Source organism: Cetorhinus maximus, chromosome 12 (genome assembly GCF_964194155.1).
Source record: "Cetorhinus maximus chromosome 12, sCetMax3.hap1.1, whole genome shotgun sequence".
NCBI lineage: Eukaryota > Metazoa > Chordata > Chondrichthyes > Lamniformes > Cetorhinidae > Cetorhinus > Cetorhinus maximus.
In genome coordinates, this window is record NC_135890.1 from 29,144,425 (window position 1) to 29,166,300 (window position 21,876).

At 40.7% G+C, this 21,876-nt stretch overlaps 1 protein-coding gene across 4 annotated transcripts in view; it reads right to left on the minus strand.

Moving 5' to 3' along the window:
* Positions 1-21,876, minus strand: part of sema3c (sema domain, immunoglobulin domain (Ig), short basic domain, secreted, (semaphorin) 3C) — a 160,613-nt gene that overhangs the window by 131,659 nt on the left and 7,078 nt on the right. For 3 of the 4 annotated variants that reach the window (XM_078553304.1, XM_078553307.1, XM_078553306.1), the window contains exon 2: positions 8,677-8,816. In XM_078553304.1, the coding sequence (XP_078409430.1) occupies positions 8,677-8,779 (103 nt within the window). In that variant the 5' untranslated portion in view covers positions 8,780-8,816. Of the gene's footprint in view, positions 1-8,676; positions 8,817-17,773; positions 18,022-21,876 lie in introns of those variants that run through there. The other variant, XM_078553305.1, reaches the window with a different exon arrangement.

A 21,876-nucleotide genomic window follows, 5' to 3' on the forward strand; every position in this document is an offset into this window, starting at 1 on the left:
TAAATACAATTGGCCTGTTCTTTCTCTCAACAAACATTAATGTAGTTTGTCAAAGAATCAGAAAGTTATTCATCTCAGGTTCCAGACCTGTCAAGTTATCTTGTTTCTCTGATATACTTGGCCAATAATGCAGAAAAAAATTAATGTTTTTTTAGAAATGCTGTAACCAGGCAAATGTTGTAACCAGGCCAAGACATGAGGGTTTGCAAAGTTGAATTGAATATTTGATTTTGTGGAATTAGGCTGTTTAATTCCTGAACAGGAAAGTGAAGTACATCAGCTGGTTGCATGGAGGGCTGAAGACCAGAAGGTTTTGCATTCACTCAAGTCTGCATTCTAGAGGAGTAGCTGGAAATTGCAGTGTGACTTGGTACCCTACCATTTGACAATGGGGATCAGAGCTGCACTCATTAGGACTGATAGACTTTATTATTTGGGGGTAATTGCTCTGTAACGACTCGAAGGAGCAGACAGATCTCAACAAGAAACAACTAAACTTTATTCCAGACAGCTTTTCAGGTGCTACACGCTCAATCAGGACTCTCAGCAGGAAGCTCCAACCCCTGGATTACCCGCACTTAGGGCTCACAGGTCAGAGCCTTAACAGAACATCATGTGACCCCTGATAGACAGCAGGAGGGGCTGTACCCTCAGTTACACATTTCCTCCTCCTTAAGTTTCTTACAATTTCTATTAAAAAGGAAACATTTGAACATCCGACAACATATACATATATGTAATTTCAGGTGATTAAAGGTCAAGTCTCTGAGGTCCTCTCCTTATACGGCTAAAGTGGAATAGCCCTACCACTTAAGGTTCCTCAACAGGATCTAGAATTGCAGCATGAGACATGTCATTGGAACATGGCAGTTCAGAGTTTGGCAACTCTATAGAGACATTGGGCATGTCTATTCTATGTTGATCAGTCACCTCAGGAATTGATAGTTCAACATTAATCACAGGCAGAATAGTTGGTTGTTGGAATGTCTCTCTGGCACGAATATGGTCTACGTGCTTACGGACAATTCTATCTCTCACTTGTACTTGGAAAGATAATGGCCCACTCTCTGAGACAATGGTTCCAGGAGCCCAACAGGGTCCACTGCCGATATTTTGCACGAATACCATGTCACCTACAGTGAACATATGAGCTTTGTTTGCATATATCATGGTTCAATTTTTGATTACTCTGATTACACTATACCTTCCCCTCTAAATTTGAAACATCAGGTGTAACCATGTACATAGGCGGCGTTTCATCAATAATTCAGACAGTGTTAAACTCGTAGTCGAATGTGGTGTTATATGATAACTGAAATGAAAGCAGGAAAGTTGAGATTCCAGAGTGCCTTCCAGTAGCTTTTTCATACCAGACTTAAAAGTCTGTACTGCCTCTTGGCTAGGCCATTTGATAAGGGATGGTAAGGGGCTGTTTAATATGTCTGATTCCATTCAGATCCATAAATTTCTGAATCTCTGTGCTGGTAAAAGTGGTGCCATTCTCTGAAGCAACAATTTCAGGTAGGCCATGTATGCTGAAACTGTGACATAGCTTCTCTATAGTTGCATTTGACTCTGGCGACTGGATATGCAACCATCCATTTGGAATGTGCATCTACAATTATCAAGAACATGGTACCCAAGAATAGTCGTACGTAATCGATATGTAATCTAACCCAGGGTCGACCAGGTCACTCCCGCGGATGCAGGGGAGCCGGAAACTGCAACTTCTGTTGTTGCTGACAGTGGAGACAGTGTTTAACCAAGTTTTCAATATCACCATCAATGCCTGGCCACCATAAATAGCTTTGCACAAGCATTTTCACTTTTGATATACCCAGATGGGCACTATGGAATGCTGTCAAGAGCAGCTCTCTGCCTTGTGGTGGGACCATCACTCTTGACCCCCACAACAAAATCCCACCTTGGCAGTTCAATTCTGTGTGTCTGACATGGAATGGTCTCAATTCTTCAGGTACAGGCAAGTTTGGCCATCCTTTCAAGGAAAAGTCTCTGACTTTCGATAATGTTGGATCTCTGTTTGCCCAATTACTAATTTGTTTCACACACACACAGGTGAAGAATCGAAGTTCAATAACAGCACTAATTCCTTTGGAACAGGAGTATGCATAATACTGTCTCGCAATGGGAGATGACTGAATGCATCTGCATTTGCAAAGTGTAGGCCAGGACGGTACATAAAAGTATATTTGTACGCAGATAGTGTCAGAGACCATTGTTGTATCCTTGCTGATGCTTTTGGCGGATGGCCTTGTCCTCGCTGAATAAACCCATTAATGGTTTATGGCATGTTTGTGGCATCCAATGCTCTTCATTCTAGCTCCTTGAGCTCCAGTGTCGGGTTAGCCTATCTAGTTTGATTTCTGTCTTTTCTTTTTCTGTTTTGCCACATAGTTTTGCCTTGTCCTTCATTTTCATTTCACAGTTGGCCAAGTTTCTCTCTGGTGAAATCTCAACTTGGTTCAGTTCAGTAGTTGAACTATCCATGGCTTCATTGTCCACTCGCATCTTGGAAAGTTCTATAGCTTTTCCTTCTAATGCCTCTGTTGTTTCATTCAGCTGATTCTTCAGCTCTTTAGTCTCTTTCTTGTATCTCTTGGCTTTCTCCTGGAGTATTGAACATTGTTGAGCCTTCTCTGCCAACTGTTTCTTCAGTTTGTTCAGAGTGGCATTAAGTTCATTTTGTTTCTCTTCTTGATTTTCCAGAGGAACCAACTGTGACCCGACAGATCCTTGCAGCACGTGAAGGCCTTTCAATTCTCCTAACTCATCCTGAGACACCACGTTGTATTTTCTTTGAAGATCTGGAACTCCATCAGATTTGAGATGAAATATCTCAGACCAGTCGAGTTTGATCTTCTGTAGCCAATCTCAGCCTAAAAGACTGGCTCCTTCTCCTTTCACCATTATTACAGGCAGCTGGGCTGTCTGTTGCTTGTAAGAAACTGGTACTTTGGTGATGCTCTTTACCTGAATGGATTCTCCCATGTATGTCTTTAATTTAGTGGTTGTCCACTCCAGGTTTATTGGCTGTCTGCCTTCATTAAGGTACCTGAAAGTGTGCTCTCCCACCACCATAGTTGAGGCACCCGTATCCACCTCCATTATTAGTGGTTTCTCATTAACTTGGATTGTCACAGTGATAGGTTTGGTTTTCACAGCTCTTACATTATACAGGGAGTAAACATCGGTGTCAGCAGCTTCAGTCTCTGCTGTATTCTTTAATTCGATCATGTTGATTTGCTGTTTTGCGGCTGCTTCAGCTTTGCCCTGCATTGCCTTACCACCTATCTTATGGCAGTAATGACATTCTGCCTCCTTGAATTTACAGGTGTCCGCTCTGTGGTCACCTCCACATCTATAACAACTTAACCTTGGAGTTGCTGCTGAAGCATTTCTACTAGGCTTTTTCATGTTTCTCACAGTGGACATTGAATCTCACTTCGATGCTGTGGGTCTGGTTTTCACACCATGGTCGGCGTTAGGTTCCTACCCAACATGAAGCATGGTGCCATTTTCTATGTGTTGCAAAGCCTGCGAGTCTCTCGCAGCACTTTCCACAGCGAAGGAGATTTCTAGGGTGCGCTTAAAGTCGATGTCGACCTCAGTGAGTAAATCATCCTTAATCTCAAGATCCTTGATACTCTTTCGAGTTATCAACAGTCACAGATTGCAACTCTTTTGAGTACAATCACAGTTCTTGGTTTCCGGGAGTGGGACATGAACCCACAACCCTCTGATTCAAAGGCGAGGGTGCTATGAACTGAGCCACAGCTGACACCTCACAAGATCCTTGATCTCGGCATCATCCTTAACTCCAACTAATTGGCTCCACAGCAAATCATTTAATGTGTCCCCAAAGTTGCAGTGTTCTGTTAACTGCTTGGGGTTCACTACATAGGTTGCGATGGACTCTCCTGGGGCCCTAACTCTGGAATTAAATTTAAAATGCTGCAGTATTACAATGGCTTTGGCTGGAAGTGTGTTTTCACGAGGTCCACGAATTCATTAAAGGACTTAGAGTTGGGCGCACTCGGGGCCATCAGGTTGTGAATGAGGTTGTATGTCTTAGTGCCACATACACTCAAGAGGATAGCTTTCTGTTTCTCCTCCGTGGTAATTTTGTTCACTATGAAATAAAATCTGAGGTGCTCTACATACTGGCCCCATAGTTTTCCATAGTCACATCATATGGATCGATTCTGCCGAAGAGTGGCATGACTGGTGAGTAGTCTTTTTTTTAATTCGATGGACTCACAATAACTGGTTGAGGTGCAGAGTTGGAGTGAATTTTATCCTCATCTCCAAATGTAATGACTTGACAGAGTGGACAATTTCAACAAGAAACAACTACATTTTATTACAATGAGCTTTCCAGGTGCTACACGCTTGATCAGGATTCTCGTCAGGAAGCTCCAGCCCCCGGATTACCCATGCTTAGGGCTCACTGGCCGGAGCCTTAACAGAACATCACTTGACACCTGAGGAGTGGCTTTACCCTCAGTAACCACACTGCCTCTCTGACAGGTGCCAACACATATGGAAGTCTAATATTTTAAATAATATGCACTTCCAATTAAGACATACTCTTCTCGGTTAACTACACATTCAGATTGTAAATAACTTCGAACTCCTGCCTTCTCAGGGTGTAATAGGTGAGATAATTGATTAATGGAGAAACTGAAAAAAAATCACGCAGCTTGTGTGACCCTTGACTATTTTCCTAATTTAATGTTTGTACAGAAATTAAACTTATGTGGCATACTCACAAAAGCCCTGTGATATGACAAGTGCTTTTAGGGAAATAAATGGGCACATGGTAATGTAAAGCAGATCTGCTTAACGTTGGCTGTTCAAGTGCTAATGGCAACATTATTTATTTGGTCACAGTGCACCATCACAGTGTTACAAAGAGCCTGGGAACTGCTTGCAGTTTAGAAAATCATGCAGTCTAGTGAAACAATCAGTAAGAATGGCTACACAGGCTCTTAACAGGGTTCTACTTTACAAACCCAGGAAAGCGAATACATTTGCAACATGCACAATTATTCTCATAGGCGCTTTTATAGAACTATCACAAAGTATACTATAGACTGTGGGCCACCTGGAGTTGCATTATTGCGAGGAACACCTGGCGGTGGTGCAACTGAAAACCATTTGGGCTTTCTGCAGAGTTATGCAGCTTGACATTGGCAAATCCAGCCACATTTACTGCTGATCTTTTTCCTTTACTGTTTACAAAGCTCTGCAACTTGCACCTATTTACTGTCACTGACTGAATATTCCTCAATTGAAATATTATACATTTGGTGAATTGTGCTAGGGACCAAGAAAGTGATTGTAATATGGTAACAATAACACAGTTCCATATACCTCCAGCTCCTATTTCAGTAGCAATCCTTATTAACACTTATAGTATGCCTGCTGTACTGTTTTGAGAGCATCAGCTGTATAATGGTATAGTTTAAATGGTATAACAACGTTCATAGAAACATAGAGTATAGAGCAGCACAGAAGGAAGCCATTTGGCCCCTTGAGCCTGCACTGGCTTTTTCAAAGAAAGAACAATCCAGTTAGTCTCACTGCCCTGCTCTTTCCCCAAATCCCTGCAATTTTTTTCTCATTCAATATTTATCGAATTCCCTTTGGAAGGCATTATTGAATCAGGCAGGGCATTCCCAATCCAAAGAACTTGTGCTGGTAAGATTTTCCTTGTGTCATTTCTGGTTCTTTTGCTGATCACCTTTAAACTCATGCCCTAGATTCTTCAGCTCTTGGAAGCTGTTTCCCTTTATTTATCTTCTCGAACTACTTCATGATTTTACACAACGCTATCAAATCGCCTCTTTGTTTTCCCTGCTGTAAGGAAAAACAGCCCCAGCTTGTTCAGTCTACCCATGTAATTGTAATATCCCTGGAACCGTTCGAGTAAATCTCTTCTATACCCTCTCTCTGAAGCCTGACTTTAAGCAGTAAGTCAACCTCAGATTCGTCCAATACTCACATACCTGTTAAGGTTTGTCCTCCCAGTTTACTGAGATTGAATCATTTGCTTTCATCAATTGCCAAATATCTAGAATTCTAGCTCTGACTGTGTTGGCAGATCATTAAAACTTTGCAGTGAGCAATAGCTCTTGGAGCTTAGCTACAGTAAGAAAGTCACTTCAACTTTCAGAGGCTGAAATGATGTCTGGCAGCTTGCTAATGGTGTGTTTTAGAGGAGCAATTTCACAAAAGACTTGTGCAATTAAAATCAAGGTTATAAACTGCTGGTTTCATATTTGTTGATATGAGTTTTATAATAACACTTACATTATCTAAATATTCAACGTTCTTTAGTTCATGAGCTACTGTTTGAATTACAGTGACTACTGCTATATAGGCAGCCAGTCACCCAATCCAATACCAGTTGAAATCAAGTTAATGAGCTTACCAGCATGTGAGTGATCCCCTTCAAAGTGAGAAGCAAATCTATATTATCTAAACACATTACCTGCTGGCTGGCCCAGGTTGATTTATTGCCCTTCCGCAGTGGAGAGCTGAAGTGTGACGCCTGCTTGGTGCCTGTGACGTTAAATGAAACCCAAACCCTAATTTAGTTTGGGCCTTGCGTCAGTACGCACCTGTGGGGAACTGCAATAACTTTTCACCTGTTTTGGGCATAAGTTCAACTTCTCTTCCACGGGCATTAATAATTTGAGTCACAGGACATTGGGGGCATCAGGGAAGCTTGATATATGCAATTACATTCAGCATATTTTGCTGTGTTCTCCACACTTTCAAGTTTGTCAGCTCAAATTTCTCCCAGTTGACAGAAGGACTGGAAATGTCAATCTGCAGGGTTTCAGTAGAGCAGAGTTTGTTGACAGCCCCATAAATGACATTCGCTGAATGCCTCTGTACTGAAGGTTGTGACACAAATGGCAGGTCCACGCAGGAACTGGGCATAACACAGAATCTTCAAATACCTCCACGATGTTTATTTTATAAATATTTCACATTGGGTAAATCAGAGGAACATTTTACATTCCTTCCAATTTACCCTTTCCAGGTGAATTTTAGCCAACAACTCAACTGATCACAAAAAATGTGTTAGTCTTTCATTAAAGCTACTTTTTAAAAAATCATAATGGCTTCTTACTGGTAGCGCTCCCAGACTCTGAGTCGGAAGGTGCAGGCTTCCAACCTCACTCTGCATTCCCGGTGAGATGGGACCAGGGCACCAACTCTGAATTCTGGGTTGACAGTCAGCGGGATAATTGAGTTTGGTGGGTGTTGGTTTTCCCACATCAATCCCATCTTATGTTTCAGCTCATAAAGCCCTCTCACTGTACAAGACAAACCATCCTAACAGCAGGTGTAAAGATGATTACGATGAAGAGAGTAGCATTGACGTTGTGGACAGTCAGCCTGTTAATCAGCCTGCGAATTCTTCCATTATTTCTCATCATCCTCCAAGGAAAGAGTACAAAGGTACAAAAACAACAACTTCTTTAGCATGGGCGTGACAACTGAGCCTTTTAGTGCCGGGTGCATGGCAACGTGTTTCCTTATCTTAAAAACAAAAAACTACTACGGATGCTGGAAATCCAAAACAAAAACAGAATTACCTGGAAAAACTCAGTAGGTCTGGCAGCATCGGTGGAGAAGAAAAGAGTCGACGTTTCGAGTCCACATGACCCTTCAACAGAACTGGTCTTTCCTTGTCTGATTGTTTTCAACTTTTTGCGTCTATAGCATTGTGTGTTCCTTCAGCAGAAGATTGGAGTGGACCAATCTCACTGACCTCTTCACAGACACTGCCAATGTCATGATACCATGAGTTGTGCGGTTAAGAGAGACAACCATCTCCACCCACCTCCCCCGAGAGTTTCCCTTCCTCCTGATAATTAATGACATAATTGCTTCCAACAAAACAAGAAAATATTTCAAATAAAAACCAGTCAGATCAGGATCGAAACTCCCGTTTCGTCCCTCCTTCACTGAGAGATAATGTTCTACAGCTGCCACTTTCATGTCACTCAAGTATAATATCCCTCTTCTATTGTTGTGTCAGACATGTTAAGCCAATCAGATACTATTTAGTGCAAAAAAGATGTTCCAATGGATGCAAGTAAATTATCCTGCTATAGACCAAAATAAATGCATGTCTTTCCTTCATTTCTAAATTGCATTTCAGCTCTGACGTTCTATTCTGCCATTTAATGCACAGAGTTTAACAGCTACACGTAATAAAATTCAGAAATATACAAGCACAGAACTTTTTTTGTCAAAGTGAATGAGATCTAATTACAAATGATCGAAGAACCAAATCATTTTAAATGTTGGTACTGTTTAAAATTGTCCTCACTTCCCAGACAATCCTTTTACTATGCACTTAGGTCCTAATTAACCAACATCAGATCTGTTGATACATTAAAGAACTTCCTTGCTTGTAAAAAAAAAGACTCGGCATTAGACATCCATAGACAATCTGACCTCAGTAATTTCCACAAAAATGTAATCACAGCTGTGTCCATTCTACACCACACAGACACACCTTTATTCAGTTTCTTTCACAATATTTCTGCTTGGCTAATGAAAAGTCCAACACATCAGGAAATAGGTATTCAACAGCTTTGAATGTTGGAATTTATACTTTATAGTTGCACTTACCTTCAGATGTGAGGTACACACGTGGCAAGGTATGCTGATGGCTGAAAACTTTCCTGGACTCCAGTAAGATTCCCAGAACCACAAGAAGAAATAATTTTGCCATTTTGTGAGCTTTCAAAGGTATGTCTGATCAGAATAAGCTGCAGGAAAATCAAGAAAGAACTGTTACATAGGTGTTTTTAGAACATACCCCTTGCAAGACATCTAGAAAAATGTACGCATTCTAATCCTGTGTCCTAAAAAAAATTTGTCAGGGCAGGTGTGAGTGAGTTGCCAGTCGGGGATCAGATTGAAACAGTTGTTTCGGTTTACAATTTAATGAATACATAAGCTTCCCCACATGTGTATTCTCAGACTGAAAATCACCGAGTTTGGTTTTATCTCCTCTGAAGCCTTGCCTGTTTCGCTACATGAAAGTGGCTTATTGAAAATCTGTAGGAGAATCAGTTTGAAGCAATCGACAATTTTATCACTAAGACTGCCAATTTCCACCACCATAACCTTGCCTGACTTCGCTTCTGACTCATCTCATCTGCTGCTGAAACTCTAATTCATGCCTTTCTTACCTCTTGACTCAACTCTCCCAACTGGCTAGTCTCCCACATTCTACCCTCTGTAAACTTAAGTCATCCAAAACTCTGCTGCTCGTATCTTAACTCAAACCAAGTCCTGTCCCCTTTCACCCAAGTCCTCGCTGATCTATGGCTCCCGGCCAAGCAATTTTTTTTGATTTTAAGATTCTCATCCTCGTTTTCCACTTTCTCCATGACCTTGTCCCTTCCCTAGCTCTGTGACTTTTGCTGGCCCCACATTAAGGCAGAGCTGGATAGATTCTTGATTAACAAAGGGGTGGAAGGTTCTTGGGGGTAGGCAGGAATGTGGGGTTGAGGTTATAATCAGATCAGCCATGATCTTATTAGATGGCGCAGCGAGTTCAAAGGGCCGAGTGGTCTAATCCTGCTCCTAATTTGTATGTTCGTATGTAAGATATCTGCACTCCTCGCATTCTGGCCTCTTGTGCATCCTTAATTTTAATTGTTCCACCATTGGTGGCTGTGCCTTCAGTTGCCTAGGTCCCAAGCTCTGGAATATCCTCCCTACACCTCTCCGCCTTTCTATGTGACTTTCTTCCTTTAAATCACTCCTTAAAACCTACTGCTTTGACCAAGCTTTTAGTCATCTGACCTAACATCTCCTTATGTGGCTCAGTATCATACTCTGTTTTATAAATGCTCCTTTGAAGTTCCCTGGGACGTTATATTTATATTGCGACATTAACATAATGTAAGTTGCTGTTTATTAAATGAATTAAAATAATAGAAGGATAATATTTGTGTCATTTAGATTCCATGGTTGTACATGGAGAGCTAGTTGCCATAAAGTTGGCACCTATTTCACTACATGTTACCCACTGTTGGAACCTATCCCATTCCACACAGCCTTATGAAGCCAAAATTAACTTGATCCAACAAAAGCACCATGGTCTCCAGTTTAGAAAAGTTAACTCCCATGTTATTCTGCCAGTCTTATATTGAAATTACCTTTCTAGCTGTTTGTCATCTTTGTTGTAAAGGTCCATTCCTGGAAAAACCTTTTAGGGATGAACATTGCTTCCATTGACTACACAAGTGGTGGGATATTGTGTATGAAAAATGTAAACACTTTGTAGTTTTCTGGCCTTGAGGCATAAATATTTTCCTTTGAATGGTGCTTAGTGCACATAACCACCGCCTGCTTTAACTATCATCATATTCATACCAACATTAATTATTTTATAAAACTTTACATATGAAATAGTTTGTTAGTATGGTCACAAGTTTTTAATCTGTCTATTAGTGGCACACAATATTCAGTCTTCTTAATAAATGTCACTCTTCCCCTTTAAAAGTAATTGCTAATGTGGTTAATTTTAAAGCAATATTAATGATAACAGTTCTTTGGATTGATTCAGATCTTAAAGAAAAACCTTTAAGTATACTGGAAAGAGAAATATGAAGGAACAATTTAGAGTGATAGTGTTCAGGAAGCCAACTGAATATAAAAAGGATTGAAAAGGTCCTGGTTAATCACAATTGGGTGCTTCTTACTGGTAGCACTCCTAGAGTCTGAGTCAGAAGGTGCAGGATTCCAACCCCACTCTGTTTGTTTTGAAGATAACATATGGCAAGCAGATTTAAAAGCTGCCATTGTTATTCAAAATCATGATTTAAAACTCAATGTCCTATTAAATCCATTTGTTGTACATGAAAAAATGTAAGTGAATGTTTTAGAAACATTAATGCTGGCGTGTAAAACATTTAAACAATGTTGAATCCACCAATCAACACTGGATTCTTTTTTGTTGCCCAACAATTAATGCATTCACTTTCTAGTCTTTCAGCCCGAGACATCCTCTTTGCCTGTTGCAAACCATAGTATTGATGGTGGGTCTTCAATTGATTTCTCAGGTCCATACTGGATCTGCATTTACATCAAGGAGGCAAACATACATTCGTATTAACCTGTAAGATAGATTTGGGCATCACAAGGCTAATTCTATGACCGTGACCTTCCAGTAGGGAGCTGTGTTCACAAGTGGCACAGGGCACAGGGAGTTGCAAGTCATCCTGATTATGCAATTCATGCTCCCAGTGAGCCTCCTTAGACTTTAGGATTACAATATCTCCCACACTGTCACGTCCCTGGCATCACAAAGTTCTAATATAATTGTTGTGACTCCATTGCCAGTTTATGGTGACTTGTGAATCACACTTGCACGCTTGTTGCGGGGTGACTGAGTTGGTACTTTAGATAGAGTAGTTCTGCAGACATTTCTTAGGTGGAACACATTCTGTTTATTTACAAGTACTCAGCCGCTACACATATGTGTTTCTACACCAAACTCTATCTACATACTTCTGTTGCTCACTTGCAGACTACTGACTACTAACTAACTACAGAGTTAGCCCACACTACTCCTTTATTGGTGATACAAGTTCTTGTGATCTTCCATTATAACATCCTTCTTAAAGGTATACTACACATTAGATAAAACCATGTAACCACAATAACTTTGTTGGCACTAGTGTTTTATTTCTATTGGGATACCCAGGGAAGGACAGAGGCCTAAAGTGAAGGGCATCACCAAAGTGGAAAGAGATAGGTACATCAGAAATTGTGATAAGCAGGTAGCAAACTTGTCATATTAATGTCATGTCAATTTTTGACACTGCTAAAGTATAACAGATGGTTGGGAATGTGACCACGGCTTTGTTATTATCTTGCAGCTGGGATTGTGTTACAATGTTTGTGAAAACTCATCTGAATCCCAAGAGCATGTTAAAACTTAAACATATCTGTAGTTTCTTTTTGTTTCACACACACACACACACACACACTGACACACACACACACAATCAGGCACATTTCTGTGCTTGAATCCGCATTAAAGTTTTCCCATTGGTGTTCATGTCTTCAGTTAGCACAGATCAATTTTCTTTCCAACTGCCAACTGATACCATGAAAGTTGCCAAGATTTTCCAAGCACCTGCCTGGTTGGTGATATTTTGTTTAAGTGTAAGAGCTTGCTGCTTTTCCTGTCCTCCTGATCCCTTACCCACAACCAGGTGCCAGTAGATTAATGGACAAAATTATTACCTGGGTGATTCTAATCCATACAGCCCAAAAGATTCCAGTGTCAATCTCCAGTCTGTGCTGAATTTATCAATCTTAGTTGGATGGCAGTGAAAGTGCTACCATTGGCCTCAATACCCCTCAGGTGGGCAGAGCAGACCTGGCTGATGTATGCTCTTAATTTCTCTCATGATAACACAGTAGAATATCATGTGGTTTTACTGGAAAAGAAAATGTGTGACCTTTTCACATGGCAGGAAGAGAGTGACTTCTTCAAACTTAATACATGCTTTGTTATTTGGTTCGATCCTTCTGTATAAAGTCAGCATTGCTGTGGAATGAAAACAGCGTGTGTTTCAAAGAGGGGAACTTTTGATATTTTTTTGTGGAGTTTCTCTTGCCCAGCAGAAGGCACCTTTAGCAAAAACAGTGGAACAGTCTGGAATGCAGCTTCTCTGTGATTACCGCAAGCACACCCTGTGATTTGATTTGATGATGGCAGGAGGATTGGAGGTTGGAGGGGTGATCTTATAGGAAGCTGAGATGATCATTCAAGTTTTGAATCTCCCACCCACCCTCTCCTTTTCCCTGAGATAGTGCTTCATCTGACAGCTTGAGAACTGTGAAACCTCAACATTCTACAGTGGCAGATGAACATAAATGACAGATTGTTTGGTCCTCAGGCTCATAGCCATCTGTCTTGCTGTAGATGCTCAGTTACCTGTGATACTGGGTTGCTATAGAAATGTTAACCAATACCTGCAGAACTTCCAGATCTGCTCCAAATACTCAATTATGATGTTAGGAGGTCTGACTGCAAGTATTTGTCATTACAAACATTATGAAATTAGATGAAACAGAATTAATCAGCAGTGTTCTCCAATGTCTCATTTAGCCAACTAGAAGATTACTTTATTTACACTGGTCACAAACAACAATGATTACGGCGTGCATATTAGGCCTTATACCATATCAATGATTGTTTTTCCAGATAATACCAGCAGAATGCCAACCATTAGTCTAAGAAATGCATCTTAATATCAATGGGTTGGTGTGTGGGTAGACATATATAATTTTGATACATCTCACAGCATTTTGTTGAGCATTTATTTAACCTTTGTTCTCCTCTCACCTCTTAGTGCTATGGTATTCTTCTCCTCTAGTACTTAAAAAAAGAGCAAGGTCAAATTAGAGTCTGCTTGACAGATACTATCCATATAGAAAGATGGCTGTGTTTTGCATTAGGATGGAAAAATTGCTGTTCTGTTCAGTTCTGTGAGCATATAGTAACTGAACATGTATGGCTTATATCACCTGTGTTAAAATGGGCAGAATTACTTTACTGCATGGTCAGAAAAGTATCAGTCAAGTTATTTTTTATATGAAGGTTTCAGAACTGACCTCACCTTCACCGTCTTGGCACATGGAATTTAAACTAAATGAAACAAAAACCATGCCAATTTGCAGAAAAAGTGGATTTTTCCCTCTCAAATAGGAAACATCCAGAATAGAATACATTTCCATTGCGAATCATTACAAAGCTATAACTGACTTAAATATGTTATTGGGCATGCATATTTTACAACAGAAATCTTCTCAGTACCAGAATTAGATCAACTAAACTTGTGGCTAATAATTTGATGCATTTTTGACATATTATGATTAACATTACATGTTACATTATTATAAGACAGAATCTATGGATATAAGAGAACCATTTTAGAAGCTCTTCAATAAACCAACCTTAACTTCTTCTGCCAAGCTGGGGCTCAAATGTAACTTATACTGAGAATGTGACCATTTGACTATGACCAAGGACATAAGGTGTAAGTCAGAGAAGTGGACGATATTTAATCTGACTTGATACTTATTAATAGTCACATGAAATTCCATTTATCAACATTCTTAACCAAATCAAACATATCAGAACAAAGTTCTTGCATCCAATGAACTGGGTGTTAGAGTAATATAATTTACAACAGTACACAGTACTTTAAAATATGAATCAACATCAAGAAAAAAACAAATCTTTTGAGATAGAATATAAGAAAACACTTTGATAGCAAAGCTTTGCATATGTCACGCGTTTTACAAGGAACAACTGAGACATTCAAGCTGGAGGCAGTGCAGGGGAGAACAATAAAGCTGATCCCCGGTGTCAGGATAGACTGAATAGATTTAGCCTTTTTAATCCAGCCTCTGAAAGGTGACCGTATATAGGTACAGAAGATTGTTAAGGTCATCGAAAACATTAACCCGGCTATCCTCATCTGTAATTATCTTGTAACTTTGTGAAGAATTGGAGAATCCTCTTGCTCAGCCTTGTGTATTAAATCTGGGTAATTCTCCCTTGACATTCCATTAAATTTGCTTGTAAAATAAATCCAGGCCCGAGTGGCAACAGAATGCCCTTCACTATCTGTCATAACACCTTGGCGAGCAAAAGAAATTTGAACCAGCAGAAAGGTATTTTCTATAAACTAAATACACAGAACATCATATGTTAGAAGCCATAGCATTTTGAAGGAACATCAAAAGAGTCAAGAGCTATTTCAAGGCAGCATTAGATTGAAGAACTCTGATGACATAAGGTTATTGTTTAATCTCAGATTTTTTTTGTATTTTATTGTGACTTTTGACATCATCCAAGAATAAACTGCACCCTCAGTGCTCCCTGCAAGTCCCTGTGCATTATTCTGCAAGGTGACCATGTACTTTAACAATTATGGTAATTCACAGCAGTATGTGCACTGATTTTTTGTGATTGGTTAGGAGTGCTTTTCTTTCATCTGGATGTTTAATATAATTTTGTTAAAACTAGATAGTACATTTAGGAAATGTCTAGATTGCTTATGAAATTTTTCAAACTGATTTTGTTACCCTGTGCAGCAACACAGCAACATAAAATACTGATTTAGATTTGAAGCAATGCAAAAATAAGAACTAAATTATTTGAAAAATGGCACACAGCAAATTTAACCCTTAGTCTGCTGGAACCTCCAGGGAAATTTGTGTCTTCTGGGACTGACCATGTCTACAAACATATCACCGGAAACAAAATTAATAGCATAATAATGTTTTCAGGGGATCAAACATAACTTTAATTCACTAATATTAATTCTAAATTGATTGATCTCCCATATGACTGAGACACAAATAGAAGAAAATAATCATATTATATGTACTTTACTATGTCCATATTACATATATTTTATGATATACATCCATTTTGCATCTATCCGCATCCTCCCTTCCCCACCAAGCCAAACCTTACCAAGGTTTCCTCAACCAGTTTGGAGCACCTATTTCTGTTTCCATTCTCCCCTCATGCCTTTTCTACATTCAGTCTCTCTGAGACACACCTCTGGCTCCCTTGGCCTCAATACCACTAAACTTCACTATCTGACAACATAATGGCTGACTTATTAATGGTTCCCTCTGCTCAAGCACTGTCACCTCCTTGTCAAAACATCCAATATAACCCATCCTCATAAACCCATCCTTGTCCTTGCAAACTACTGCCCCATCTCCAACTGCTCTTTGCCTTCCAAGGCCCTTGAATGCATTGTCACCTCCCAAATCTGTGTATACTGTTCCTGCAACTGCATGTTTGAATCTGTCCAATCAGATTTCTGTCTCTGTCAGAGCACTAAAATGACTGTAACCAAAGTCACAAATGACATCACCTGTTATAGTTTAATAAAACTTTAACTTACGTTAATGGGTAAGTGGGTCTAACCGGATTGTTCTTCGAAAGAGCCAGTGCAGCCTCAATGGGCTGAATGGCCTTCTGTGCTGTATTATTCTATGATTTTATAAAATTAAAAATGTTTAACCACTCAATGGTCGAAAGGTCTGAAAAGGCCACAAACGAGGCTGGTTATACTGGATCTGTTTTATATTGGAATTTTTTGAGTGGCCTATTGGAATGGAGCCTCCATTTACCTCTCTCAAGGCCACTGACTTGAGCCTAGAATGGAACCCCCAATGCTCAGAGTTGTCACATTATCAGTTCATGATCGACAGCAGACTACCTGGTTGGACCCGTGAATGAAAAAGCAAGGACCTAAAAAATGTGCCCATTTATGAGGTGCTGGGGGCAGTCCAACAATATGCTTCCTGTCTTTGTGCTTGGTGCTCAAGCAGTTTTTGAAAGGCATTGATACAATGGACAAAGATGCTCTTGCATTATTCTGAAATAGATACTCATTCATCTTTTCAGAGTCAGTATGCTACAACATATGGCACATGGAATATCTTCCAGCATTCTCTCAGGAAACATACAAGCATGACAATTACATCAGTTATCTGATGTCATGTATCATTGCCTCACATGTCACTATTCCTCTCTGATTTATACCAATCCTATTCTGTGCTTGTCACCTAACAACTTACGGAAAAATGAACAGAAGACTGCACATCATACAAACCAATATCAGGCAAGAACTTGAAAGCAATAATTTAATGTCCTTGACACAATCTTTGCTTGCAATATTTATGACGTCACCATATTGAATTAGAACTGTTGTATCACCAGCTACAAATATAGCACAAAATTCAATATACAACTGGCATAAATTACCTATATACCATCAGATTATACATAGCATATCAAATTGGTATTGTCAATTAGCACAATTACACATAATTAAAATGGTTAAAACATATGCGTATTGTAATTATATCTTACTGCAAAAGTATTAATTAATCTCTTCATATCAATATCTTAAAACATAAAATTATAGAAAAGACAAAATAGAGATTTTTGTTTCAAAAACCTAAATCGTTTGGAAATAAGACTGGGACTTTGCAGTGCAAAAACAAATCAAAACTGACAGTCTTTCAGTTGTGAATGCCCAATGACTGTTCCTGTGCAAAGCCAAATGAAGCTGACACAGGATTCCGAATGATGACATTCTCTGCCATTCAGTAATGCTAACTACTAGAGATTGCAAGATGACAAGATTACACCACCGCAGATTACTATAATGTGTATGTGCATCTGAAAAGTACACCATGCTATGCAGAAGCTTGTAATATTTGTGAAGCACTACAAAGGTTTTGTAACATATCAGTGATCAAATATTCACACCTGAAGAATTAGTTACAAAATTATAATAAATTTTAACAATCTATTCTAAATATTACATGAATCAGATTTCAAATTTATTCTACATGATATCATAATGTGCGCATTGTCATAGAACTTCTAATCTCATGTCTAGTTTCTATGACATAAAGACAACCAAAGACACAAAGAATACTGATTTGTACTATTATCTAAATAATCTGAGTTACAAGTAAAAGTGCTGATGATAGTTAAATATGAACTATTATTTAGCTTACATTCTACAATCCTCAGTTAATATTACTAAATAGTCAAACTCGTTTTTGCAAATTTCCTTATCTGGAGCACATCAATGACACATGCTTTTTTTCACACACACATTTCTAAATCACAAAACAATATTGAATCAGTACCTACCTATAATCAGTCAGAGGAGTATTCTGCAGCAAACTGTTTTGAATGACTGAGGACTGGTTGATTTGTAGTTAATCAGTTCAACGCTAAACAATTGGCCATGACATGGTTTGTTTAACACTTCGTTGGGAAGCTCATTGTCTTCTCACTCCCCACCAATATAAAGGGTTTTCCTCAAACTGTTCCTTAAGATCCCTGTGACAGCTGAAACATACGCTCATGCTTCTCACTGTCAGAGCAAATAACAAGGCTGCAGTCAAGGCGCTGTCTGATTGGGGAGGGACCCAAAGCAAACTGTAGGTCTCCAATTACATTAAGCACAGTGAGATTTGCACAACTGCCCGTTTCGCAAATCCTGCAGCTACCCCACACGCATGATTAGCAAAACATGATGTGCTGCTTGTAAATAATAATCAGATGGCATCCTCATTGCTGAAATATATTGTTGGAAATTATAATATAACAGGATATTACTGTACTGTGTGTATCTCTGAACATATAGCAGGCAGTGACTGTTTTTATCCACTCCCGACCACCCTTTGCTTCACAGAGATACAAAGCCTTATACATGAGCAGCACAGGGATCACTGTCTGGGGTAAAGCACCAGCTCCTTTAAGGCAAAGGCAAGATATGTGATTATATAGGAATAGAAGTCTGCATTTCAACAGCTGCACTAACGAGTGTACCATAGCCTACTGTTTATGGTACAGGACACACAACCCAGAGGTCACACATTTATCTTCCGGTCCAGAGTCCGTCCTTGGAGCAGGATGAGATGTGCTCACATTTCTTCTTCCAAAAGATACACAGAGAGAGCTCTGTGTTCAGCAGGCTGAAGGAAGGAGATCGCTTGGTAACATTGGGTGGAATGTTGTTGAGGCGCCGGGGTTCGCTTGCCGGCCGGAGAGCTGGCGAGGGACCCACGCTGTCTCTTGTTTCGGATTGCCCTCCTAACACAAACCAACAGGCGGTGGAGAGGCCAGCAGCAAGCCTTACCCTGGAATAAAGACCCCGGGGGGGAGGGGGATGGTGGAAGTCTCATCTACCGAGGGCTGCCTTCAGCTCTCGTGCTCAGCGGTGCCACTGGGGAGGCCGTGGCTGCTGTTGGAAGGGCAGGAGTCCCAGGATTGTAGAGCGACCCAGGCCACACGGAAGTAATGTGGTGGGGGGATGTTTCAGCAGTGGGGTCAGCAGCAAGGGGAGGGATTGCTCTCAGCGGACCCCCCCCATTCTCAATGTCCAGTCCTTCGATCAGGCACTGAACACGTTTGATCAAGGGACCCTCCCCTGAAGGTGACACGCTGGCCACACGGTTTCACCTGTCATGCATGCTGCTTGCGACAGGCTCGCTTGCAGCTGGGTTAATCCCAGTGGCGGTGGGATGAGGCCCTTAAACGGTCATTAATTGGCCACTTAAGGGCCTCAATTGGTAGTGGGTGGGAAGGTCAACCATGGGCCTTCCCACCCAGAACTTAATTCTGGCAGAGGCAGAAAGATTGCCGGATTCAGGCACGCCACCATCCCCTCTAATTAAATACCCTTCCCAACCCCCAAGCTTGCCACCAGAGAGAGTAGAAGATTCCGCCCATCACCACAGCCTGACATACCAAGGATCAGCAAATCCTTTTATGCTGGACACTATGACATGGAATCCACAGACAACATGGCCTCCCAGTCCTTCCTGCCCTCCATCATGGAGGTCTCTGATGACAGTACCTGGGAGAGTCTGGGAAAACCATTAATTCTGGATGAGTTAAGGTTGTTAAGTTACTCGAGATGAGTGACACTCCCGGTAGTGACGGCTTACCAGCTGAGTTACATCCGACTCTCTGAAACTGGGTCAGCCCGGACCTGTGGCAGGTGTTTGAGAGTATATGCTTCTAACTGGCAACATGCCAGAATCCATGAAGAAAGGCATCATCACCCTCATCTACAAGTGAAAGGGGGAGAGGGAGGAAATCAGAAACTGGTGAACCTTTTCATTACTTAACATGGACTATAAAATTCCCTCCAAGGTCATTGCCAATCGAGCCAAGTCTATTCTGGAGTTGATGATCCACTCAGACTAGACCTGCGCTGTACCCAGTAGGAAGATCACTGACAGCCTTGTACTACTCAGGGATACAATTTCCCATGTGTGGAATAGGGGGTGGACTCCTGCCTGATCAACTTGGACCAGGAGAAGGTCTTTGGCAGAAAATCGCACATCTACATGATGGACGCGTTCTCCAAAATCAGGTTTGGAGAGGGAATTCATAATTAGATCCAACTGCTCTTCGCAAACATCAGTAGCACAGTTTCAATCAATGGATAGGATTGGAAAAGCTTTCCAATCAAACCTGGTGTCAGGCAGGGCTGTCCAAGGCAAAGTAGCACATTGGATCCAAAATTGGCTGAGAGGCAGGAAGCAGAGGGTGATGGTACAGGGATGTTTCTGTGACTGGAAGTCTGTTTCCAGTGGGCTTCCACAGGACTTGGTGATGGAGCCTTTGCTCTTTGTGGTGTACATAAATGATTTGGACTTAAATGTAGGGAGTATGAACAAGAAGTTCGCGGATGACACGAAAATTGGTAGGATGGTAAATATTGCAGAGGATAACCATAAACTGCAGGAGGATATCAATGGACTGGTTAGGTGGGCAGAGTAGTGGCAAATGGAATTCAACCCGTAAAATTGTGAGGTAATGCGCTTGGGGAGGGCTAACAAGGCAAGGGGTTACACTATGAATGGTAGGACCCTGGAAAGTACTGAAGGTCAAAGAGACCTTGGTATGCATATACACAGATCCCTGAACGTAGCAGGGCAAGTAGATGAGATAGTTAAGAAGGCATATGGGATACTTGCCTTTATTAGCCGAGGCGTAGAATACAAGAGCAGGGAGGTTATGCTGGAACTGTATAAAACACTGGTTAGGCCACAACTGGAGTACTGCATGCAGTTCTGGTCACCACATTATAGGAAGGATGTGATTGCACTGGAGAGGGTGCAGAGGAGATTCACCAGGATGTTGCCTGGGCTGCAGGATCTGAGCTATGTGGAAAGATTGGGTAGGTTGGGGTTGTTTTCCTTGGGGCAGCGAAGGTTGAGAGGGGACCTGATAGAGGTGTATAAGATTAGAAGGGGCAGCGATGGGGTGGATAGGAAGGCACTTTCTCCTAGAGGGGTCAATAACCAGGGGGCATAGGTTTAAGGTAAGAGGTAGAAGGCTAAGAAATTTTTTCACCCAGAGGGTGGTGGGGGTCTGGAACTCACTGCCTGAAAGGATGGTTGAGTTAAAAACTCTCATAACATTTAAGAAGTATTTAGATATTCACTTGTGTTGCCATTGCCTCCAGGGCTATGGGCCAAGGGCTGGATAATGGGATTAGTGTAGTCAGATATTTGTTGACTGGCGCAGACAAGATGGGCTGAATGTCCTCCTTCTGTGCTATAAGCGTCTATGAGTCTATCTAGTATCCTTTATCTGAAAACCTCGGGGCCGATAATTTAGATAATTCAGATAATTTTGGTTTATGGATGCCACATATAAACTCTCATTACAAGAGCCTAAGTCTAGGCTAGCTATAGTCTAAAATAAATAAAATGGCTAGAAAAGTAAGATGTATCACTGAATAATGAATACAGGGTTCCTGTAATAAGCTTCTTTCTGACATTTTCAGCACAAAAATTGCAAGGTAAACAGTGCAGACTAACTAAAGGCAATGAGATTCAAAAAGGTGCTGTTTTTGCATGCTTCTGGTTTGCTGATTTACACATAAAGGATATTCGACTGTACTTTAGGGAAAAAAAATCATGGAATGCCTCATGGCCGATGTATTCAATGTAATCTAATAAACTGTCATATTTTTATAATGATATAAGTCCTTGGGCTTATTTGTTGTATAAGACATAAGGCATCAATAATAATGGATTGGGTAAACATGTTGTGGGTTTATTTATTAAAGGCACATGAGAACAGTCTTACATAGTCGTATAGCTTGGAGACCTTCGGAGCTGTGGGCCTGTGTTCTACTCAAAGGAAAAGTGAAACTAAGACTGGATCACATGACACTTCTGGTGATGTCATGCTGATATCCCTTATTACAACATAAATGTAGGTAAATG